General features: G+C 43.0%; 1 protein-coding gene across 2 annotated transcripts in view; it reads left to right on the top strand.

Moving 5' to 3' along the window:
* Positions 1 to 5,775: 5,775 nt before the first annotated feature.
* The window catches only part of SMC2 (structural maintenance of chromosomes 2), a 76,656-nt gene continuing 72,988 nt past the window's right edge, over positions 5,776 to 9,443 (top strand). Inside the window, exons 1-3 of one of the 2 annotated variants that reach the window (XM_062207840.1) lie at positions 5,776 to 5,967; positions 6,751 to 6,947; positions 7,532 to 7,681. In XM_062207840.1, the coding sequence (XP_062063824.1) occupies positions 6,780 to 6,947; positions 7,532 to 7,681 (318 nt within the window). In that variant the 5' untranslated portion in view covers positions 5,776 to 5,967; positions 6,751 to 6,779. Of the gene's footprint in view, positions 5,968 to 6,747; positions 6,948 to 7,531; positions 7,682 to 9,443 lie in introns of both variants that reach the window. The other variant, XM_062207841.1, reaches the window with a different exon arrangement.

The following is a 9,443-nucleotide window of genomic DNA, read 5'->3' as shown; positions in this document are numbered from 1 at the left end:
AATCTTTTTTTAAAAAAATCCCAGAATGTTGGAATCATTTCCCTAGCACTATAGGATATACACATCCAGATCTGTGCTATGAATTACCCCATGCTACGTCTTAATGGCTCTATTCCTGGTTTGAGACTGCAATTCTGTACTGGTAGAAACTCCTATTCTTTCTGGTTTGCATTATAAGTATAGGAATATTAATAGGCTGTTGCTTTATTTATTGTTGCTTTATTTATACACAGGCTAGTTGGGCCAAATGCTGTCATGATGCAGAGAATCTCCTTGGTCAAACTTGGGACGAGAAATATTCTTGAACAAATGCCTACAGCTTCTTCTCTCCAATCCTGAACATTTCTGCTGTGTCCCTTGACAGCAGAAAGCAGCTGGAATGGTCATTGCCTTATACACGGTCAGGATTAAAGAGTTACAAGAAATAGGGGGAATTGACACTAGGACCCTACGTTTAGTGCCTCTAATATAGAGCCAATCAGGCCTAGTCTCTTTCCCCTAGCTGAAAGTTTGTCTGCCCTGCTTTGGTGATTGTAAATCAACATATACCTAAAGGTTAACTCGCTAAATTAACGGACGGCTACATGGGTCAAGTCAGTCCTGCAGGACCCCAGATCACAAGATTCAGAGTTTTCTTATCCCCTCTATAATCAACATCTTGCTAGTAGACCCTGTCTTAAGCTGCTTTATAGGAATCCCAGGCCCTATTAAAAGTAAAAGCTGCCTACATGGAAACTCTACACAATCAGGAGCCCACTGTACCATCATAGCATTTTTAGACTAATATGTTGGCCAAGCTATCATTGAACAATTAAAAGAAGGCCCAAAACAGTGCAAACCAGAGACTTATGCATGAGCTGATCACACAATGCTCAAGCCCAACTTCAATATGTAAGACTCCTAACCTTTGATCCTTCAGAAAGGCCAGGAATTCAGTGTTAGCTGCCTGACTCCTTGCTCTGTGGTTTGCAAATAAAAATCTATTTTTGTTCACCATGCCAGTGTCAATAATTAGGAAATTTTTTTTTTTTTTGACAGGCAGAGTGGACAGTGAGAGAGAGAGACAGAGAGAAAGGTCTTCCTTTGCCGTTGGTTCACCCTCCAATGGCCGCCGCGGTAGGCGCGCTGCGGCCGGCGCACCGCGCCGATCCAATGGCAGGAGCCAGGTGCTTCTCCTGGTCTCCCATGGGGTGCAGGGCCCAAGCACCTGGGCCATCCTCCACTGCACTCCTGGGCCACAGCAGAGAGCTGGCCTGGAAGAGGGGCAACCGGGACAGGATCGGTGCCCCTACCGGGACTAGAACCCGGTGTGCCTGCGCCGCAAGGCGGAGGATTAGCCTATTGAGTCACGGCGCCGGCCAATAATTGGGAAATTTTGAGAGAAATGATTGCTAGTTTTCAGGAAAAGCGACTTTACCTATTGAATATAAGAATCCGGGGGGCTATGTTGTGGTGTAGCAGGGAAAGCCACTGCCTGTGACACCAGCATCCCATATGAGCACCAGTTCGAGTCCTGGCTGCTCCATTTTTCATCCAGCTCCCTGTTGGTGGTCTGGGAAGTCCTTGGGCCATGCTATCCACATGGGATACCTGGTTGAAGCTCCTGGCAACTGGCTTCAGCCTGGCCCAGCACTGGTCATGGTAGTCATCTGAGAGATGAACCAGCAGATAGAACATCCCTCTCTCTGTCTGCCCCTCTGTCTGAAACTCTGGCTTTCAAGTAAATAAATAAATCTTTTTTTTAGAAAATGGGTCTTTGTTTCTGTAAGGAAGGCCCAGCAGGAGTAAAACAAGATCATTGATGTTCATGAAAGGAAAATGAGAAGACCTCCTCCCACAGAGTGGGCTGGGCTTCCCTTTATAAGTTCATAAATACTGGATGAAATGTAACTATTATTATATAAAATAGCACAGCCACAAAATCAAACTGAAACAAAAAACACAAAAAGGAAATTCTCGGTACTAGATACAAATTGAAAAATTGAAGAGCAGAAAGAAAGAGCTGACACCATGATAGCTCTTCAACATTTTCTACTTGGTTATATACCTCAAGCAATTAGTAGTTGGGTTTTGATGTCAAAGCACAAGGAATGGAGCTTTAGCAAGGCAGAGTAGCAGGAATTAGGCACTTAGGTAAAACCTGAAGGCATAACCAATTGCTGGTTACTGGGATTGTGCAAATTCTTTCTACTAACCTGAGGGAGAGGCAAGGAAGTTTGCTCTTTTCCTGGAGTTTTGAATGATGGGGATGATGTAGGGGAAGGGATTGTAAGAAGGAAGTGCCTGTGAGAACTGAAAACCCCCAGTCCCACAACAGATCTAAATTTACAGTATCTGCATAATTCAGAAACCACAAGCTGAGAAATTACCATTTTAAAGTGCTACAGGATCTTTAAGAGTCAAAGAATGTTGGCAGAAGCAAATACATAATTGTTCTGAAGGGACTCTTTCACAACTCAGGGCATAAGAGATCTCCATAAACAAAACAACCCCACTGAAGGGAAGTGTCACATAAATCACTATGAGTAGGAGTCAGCAAATCTTGTAAATGAGGGAGTTAGGAATTCAAATGTTAGACATAACAGAAGTACCTGAAAAAAGAACATAATTATGAGTGGGCTTTGGCCTAGTGCTTAAGCTGCTGGTTGGGACACCCAAATCCCATTTCAGTGTGCCTGGATTGCAGTTAGTCCTGGCTCTGCTCCGGATTCCAGCTCTCTGCTAAGGAGCACCCTGGGAGGCAGTAGGTGATGGCTCACTTACTTGGGTCCCTGCCACCAACATGAGAGACTGAGATAGAGTTTCCAGCTCCTGGCTATTGCTGTCATTTAGGGAGTGAACCAGCCGAAGGGAGTTCTAGCTCTCTGTCTCTCAAATAAATATTTAAGACAATGTGACAAAATAGTAGAAATTACAATTAAATAATAGGTAGATTTCACAAAGAACCAAATAGAACATGCAGTTCTGAAAACAATATTGTCATTGAAATTAAACCAAATCACCATAGGTGAATATTATCACTTCGTTATCTATTCCTCATTTTAAATTTTGCTTAACTGTCTTTCTTTCCATCTTTGTCACACAGGATATATTTGGTGAACACAAGTCAAATAACATGGTGGTAGAAATAAAATATTAAAGATGTGCTACTCAATATAATTTAAAATATGAATTTCCCATAATTATCATCTTATCCCCTTAAACCTCCAAGTGATCACTCAATAAAATAAATCACTCCTTCCTTCTTCCTGCAATGCAGTCCTTTATTTTTAAATCTGTCCTAACTTCCAGGTAGAGGATTCATTCAAACCCCTGTAAGAGCTACTTTAGGACTCTAAAAATTACAAAAGTATACCCAGGAAAAGAAATCCCTCCCAGTGCTTGGGGGGAATAGAACAAATCTTTTGCCAAGGTCCTGGTTTTTGGCTTTATCTATGTTTTTGTTGGTGCTGCTACCTCCCACATAAGAACTAAGATTCCACTAGTCTGTCAGCCACTAATTTTGGTTTAAACACTGCCTGCCAGTATTGCAGCTTTCAAAAGCTTAGATCCACAGGGATGAAACAAGAACAGTGCTCTGCTTATAATACATCTACCCAACAGTCAGTCTGTTTCCAGCCCTCACCTTTCCAAATTAGGGGGTATTATTAGCTTTGGGCCTTGGTGGTCTCTTAGCTCTGGTGATCTCAGAAGACAGCACTAAATTAGTCATTAGTGATTTTCCTCAAGTCCTGCACTATATTTAACAGAAATTCCTTAGTGTTTCTGGCATGTACTCAGACTAGCTTTGTAAGCAATTTTTGCTTTAATAGCTTTAATGGGAGTAGTTAGATGTGTACATTCTGATAACTATCCAGAAGTACTTACACAGCAAAAGTGCATATGCATATACGTTTTCATTTGACTTAAGTATATGTTAGTTTTTAATCAACTGAAGTAAATGCAAGGCCTAATGATGTCAGTCTTAACACTTGTATTTTTATTTCAAAAACGAACAGGTTATTTCATAATTTGATAAAATACACATTAGCATTTGTTGGCAAATTAAAATTCTTTATTCACAAAGTGATAAAAGAGAGCACAGCTCAAAGCAAAAGTGTAAGATTCAATGGAACCAATATAAATGAATAGCTATGGAGTACAGAAGATACAGGAATCAAGGCAAAGATAATTGTTTAATTAAATTGATCTTCAGTAACTACCAACTGCTAACATCACAGAAGTGGGTAGCATATCAGAATAAATAAAACAAAGTCTTTCCAAACAAATAGAAAGACCCCCGTAAGACAACCTTTACTCTCTTATGTAGACAGAATTTCAAAACATACAGTCCATTCTTGGTAGTGAAAGCCAGGTTCAAATTACTGCAAACCCATTCCAGAGCCAAGAATGCAACTTTTAAGTACATGCCCTATAGCACGGCCTGTAAGTGTTCCCGGTAAATTCAGAGTTTGATATACTAACCCCCAAAGTGCTATTAGTAGGTGGGACCTTTGGGGGCGATGAACGGGATTAGTGCCCTTGTGAAACACACCCCTCGGGTGCTCCTCTGCCCTCTCCAGCACTGACCAGACCACTGGAAGTTGTCAACTAGCAATAACCTTACACTACACCTGCCCATGCCTTGATCTTGGACTTGTCACCCAAATGGGGAGGAACACATTTCTTCAGTTCTTACGCTAGTCAGTCTGTGGTGTCCTGTCATAGACACTCAACCGACACCCTGAAAATGGATAACGGGGCACTCTGTCTTTTTGTACCTCAGCTAGAGTAAGACAGCAACCCTAACTCAGTAACATCCACATGCTCAAATATGTGTAAATCCGACGATTTTGTTAAAGAAAACTTAAACAGGATTGGTTATTGGTAGCCCGGACCTGTAGACCATGTGTGCTGTAGAACTAGACTACCAGAGAAGAATTCCAAGTTTCTCAGCTTACTATTGATAGACTGCTTCACCCTTCTGTGACCGTTTCCTCCTGTGTAAAAAGGGTTTCCGAGCGCGGCCCTGAGGATTTTACAACCACCCTCGGAGCGGACCCTGGTGCGCAACGAATATTAGCTGTTGTAAGGAGTTTCCAGAAAGCTTCCCTGAAATGTTGGGCCTGCCACTGCTTATTACACAGCTCTTAAGGGCAAGGAGGTGAGCCTCTATGGGCCCAGAACCTACTACTCGCCCTTCCGTTTTCCCAGGCTGGGAACAGCTCCCAGACAGCGAGGATCCGCGTCTCTACCGGCAGGCCCGGGTCAGGAGGCGGCGAGGGGCGGAGCCACGACCCCCGCCACGGCCCAGTAAGGCCGGCGCCTCCCAGTTCCCACCAAACGACAGCTTCCATCTCCAGCAACTTGAGGCACACGCCGAGGCGATTTTGATGCTTCTAAAACCCTCCGGCTCTCCGCCTCTGTCGCTTTAACTCGCCAGCACCCAGCATCAGCGAGCGCCGGCCCACCCTCGCGAAGGCGGGATTTCCAGGCTGCGGCCCGCGGCCGGAAGGGGCCTGAGGCGGGGCGGGGCGGGCGAATCGCGAGGCCCCGAGGTCTCGGCGTGGGGCTGCCCGCTTTATGCCGGATGCCAGAGTCAGCAGATAGCACCTTCTCCTTCAGTTCTCAGGGCCACTCCATGACCTCTTCGGAGGCACAGTTCTCAGAATTGTTTTTTTCTATCGTCCTGTCCCTTTTATCGTTGGAGTGGAGGGAAAAGACTAAACCTCCAAGCCAGGCAGCTCCTAGGCACCAGCAGAGGAAATAAGCAGCGGAGGTGGGGTCCTTAGCTCGCGCCGAAATTCAAAGGAATAAATAGTTCGGGCGCGGGTGTTGGGTGTGCGGCCGGTGTCGTAGCCGCTATGGTGGGGTTTGCCTCGTAGCACCGGAGCCTGGCGAGGTTGGTTCACGCGTCACCATACTCGTGACCTGGAGGAGGTTTTGGGGCGCTTCGAGCCCAAGCGGCCGGAGACAGCAGCGAGGCCGGTGGGTTTGCGCGGCTGGTTGGGCCCGGGCCTGACGTCCTGGCGGGAGAGGGGGTGGGAGGAGGCCGAGTAGCTAGGACGCATCTGTAGGTGATAATTGGGAGTAAAGGCTAGTTGCTCTCCGGCCTTGCAGGCGCGCGAGCGAGTGTAGTCAGAAAGTTCTGAGGCAGCTGCCTGGAAAATAGGAGCTCGATCAGCCTCTAATAAGAATCTGTGAGGACCCCGCCTGCCCGCTGCCTCAGGTACTGTATGCAGAGGTGACAGTGGTGGAAGCAGGCGGAGATCCTTGCTGCAGGAACTGATGGTGAGTGGGTGAATACACTGTAGTGCCCGCATTTAGTGTCGCGAAGGAAAAAAGCTGACGGAGGGGGCTGTTTACATGGGGATGTCCGAAGGGACCCCACCAAGGTGACATTTGTACAACACCTGAGAGCAGTAAGGAGCCATACCAGTGGGCAGAGAGGATGAGATGTGAAGTAACCAGTGGACTTCGTTAGCTAGAGAATAAAAAAGAGCAAGGCCAGCCAGTAGATGGAAAAGTAATGAAGAGCTAGGACTTCCAGGCTGACCAGTTTCACCCCCAGGTAGCGGCTCTTTGCCATCTTTCAGTTGATTAATCTCTGTGTCAGAGAAGGTAGTTTGCCAAGTGGCTGATTTATTTCTGTCGCCCCGTCGTTCTTGTTTTAGTTTCAGATTCCCTGTGATCCCAGGTTTGCATTCCATTTACCTGGAGTTCTTTCTCGTTTGTACAGAACTAACTTGTGGCCTGTTTGATTCCTAGCAGAGGTTTGCCTGCCCAAGGCACTATTGAAAATGCATATTAAGTCAATCATTCTTGAAGGATTCAAGTCCTATGCCCAGAGGACTGAAGTCAATGGTTTTGACCCCCTCTTCAATGCCATCACTGGTTTAAATGGTAGTGGGAAATCTAACATCCTGGACTCCATCTGTTTCTTGCTGGGCATTTCCAACCTATCTCAGGTAAAATGTAAACTTTCAGATTTATGTGAATTTAAGTTTGGACAAGTGAGTCCTTACTGAACTTGGGAAACCATTGCCAATGTTCTCTTTATTTGCAATTTTGCACTTTGCGTGAATTATCTCATACCTCGTTGCAGCCTTTAAGGAAAGTATTATTCCATCTATTAGAGGAGGTAATAAAAACGTGGATTACCTATGACTCATCCTCTTAAGATATTTGGGATTAACATTCAAATTGAGACATTTAACTTAAAGGCAATCTTATTTCCGGATATGTATTTCCTCCCTATATGAAAAGCCTTTTCATGATCTAATGGATATTGGCTGACTAATGAAATTCATAGCACTGACTCCCCTTTTAGTCTTGCAAATTTTGTCAAGAAATGAGTAGAAAACAATTTAGAATTGAAAGTGTTCGCTTGAGAAAGGTATTCAGTGCAAGTTGTTGCCCAGAGTTTCCTTGCCAGTAAATGTAACTGCCTTGCTTATCTGCTTAATGGGTGGAATTTCCAATAGCAAAGGGCCCGTTTTTAATGCTACTTTGTACAGTATATGGTTTTAAAATTGACAAATGTTTATTTTAGGTGCGAGCTTCTAATTTACAAGATTTGGTTTACAAAAATGGGCAGGCTGGTATTACCAAAGCCTCAGTGTCAATCACCTTTGATAATTCTGACAAAAAGCAGAGTCCTTTAGGATTTGAAGTTCATGATGAAATCACAGTAACAAGGCAGGTGAGTGGCAACCAAACATGTACACATCCTGAAAGTTTTCATGCCTGATGTGCTGTTGTGGAAATATAACTTTGTAGAAAATGTTGGACAAGGTAATTCTTGAACAAAATTGTTGCATCAAATATTGACTAGATTCCTTAAGAGTAACTTCCTTTTGCAGTCACGTGCTACATAATGACATTTCAATGACAGACCACGTGAATTATATGACCCATATTATCATTCCCACCAACTAATGACATAGCCTTCTTTATCTTGTATAAATATGTTCTATGATATTTAGGAAACCGTGAAATCACCTAATGATATATTTTTCAGATCACGTTTCTGTGGTTAAGTGACATTTGACTGTATTAAATTTTAATCACGCAGCTTCCACCATTAACTAAGAAGCTGAAAGATCTGATCTGAAAAGCCATCCATTTAGTATAAGAACTCAACCATACTTGAATCTGTGCTTAAATGCCTATATTACCTGCAATTTTGCTATCTTCTGAGATAACCTGTTACTTTTTTTTTTTGACAGTTCTTGTTAGAAAATTACTCCTCTATTAATTCAGCCGAAGTCTGCTCTTTTAAAATTTTATATGTCATTCTTGGTCCCTTTGGAGAGCACCAAGAGTAAATCTTCTTTGTTCCATATTTCAGTATTTAAGTGACATGCAAGTTTAAATGTTTTCCAAGAAAATATTGCCAAGTCTTTCACTTGATATTTGTTTCTAGTTCCTTCACTTGGCCAGATCACAGCAAGTAAACTATGTATGGTATTGCCCTACCCCAAACCCCTCTATTTTTTTAATACATGGTACCTCAAATTTAGTGTACCAGAGTAGGTACAGTTACAACAGAAGTGTAATTATTATGTCTTTCATTTTAGTACTCTACTTCTGTTCTTCCCAATATGTTAATTGTTTTGTAATACATTGGAAATTCATAACAGATGTATTTGAAATCACTAATTTTTCCATGTTTGTTACTACTTAATCATGTAACTGCCATGTATGTATGTATGTATGCAGATTTTTTTTTTCTTTTTTTAAAGATTTGTTTCTTTTATTTGAAAGGCAGAGTTACAGAGAGAAAGAGAAATCTTCATGTGCTGGTTCATTCCCCAAATGGCTGCAATAGCCACGACTGGGCTAGGCCAGGTCAAGCCAGAACCAGGAACCATAAGCTTATCTGGGTCTCCCATGTGCGTGGCAGAGACCCAAACACTTGGGCCATCTTCTGCATTCCTAGGGCCATCAGCAGGTACCTGTATCACAAGTGGAGCAGCTGGGACTTGAACTTGCACCCATATGGGATGTCGGCGTCATAGGCAACAGCTTAACTTGCTACACCACAACGCTGGCCCCATATGCAGGTTTTTTAAACGAATGCAGGACCTAACATATGTCCCCTAAATTTTTTCTTATGATCAGTGTTTCCATTCAGCATGTTAAAATTTTGGTTGTAAAAAATTCTGTGAACTCCCATTTATTCTCCATCTTAGTGTTACATCTCAGAGATTTTTTTCCCCCCATTTAAGAAGTGTCTGATTAAAAAAATACTGACTAAATTGAGTCAGAATTTTGTTCTATATCACTAGGCATCCATCAAATAATCACCCTTTAGGAATTATCACCAAGTCTGTTACTTCTCTAACTAATTGTTCCTGTCCTCTTTCTGATCATTAACCTGTACCTTCATCACAACTTTGTTACAAAACTCTGGTTAAATTACTCAGAGCCATTCTAGGGCTGTTGAGTATTTTAATGTTTGA

This window comes from Lepus europaeus, chromosome 12 (genome assembly GCF_033115175.1).
Source record: "Lepus europaeus isolate LE1 chromosome 12, mLepTim1.pri, whole genome shotgun sequence".
Lineage (NCBI taxonomy): Eukaryota > Metazoa > Chordata > Mammalia > Lagomorpha > Leporidae > Lepus > Lepus europaeus.
Note: the sequence above shows the minus strand (reverse complement) of the source record. Positions and strands in the feature narration are given on the sequence as shown.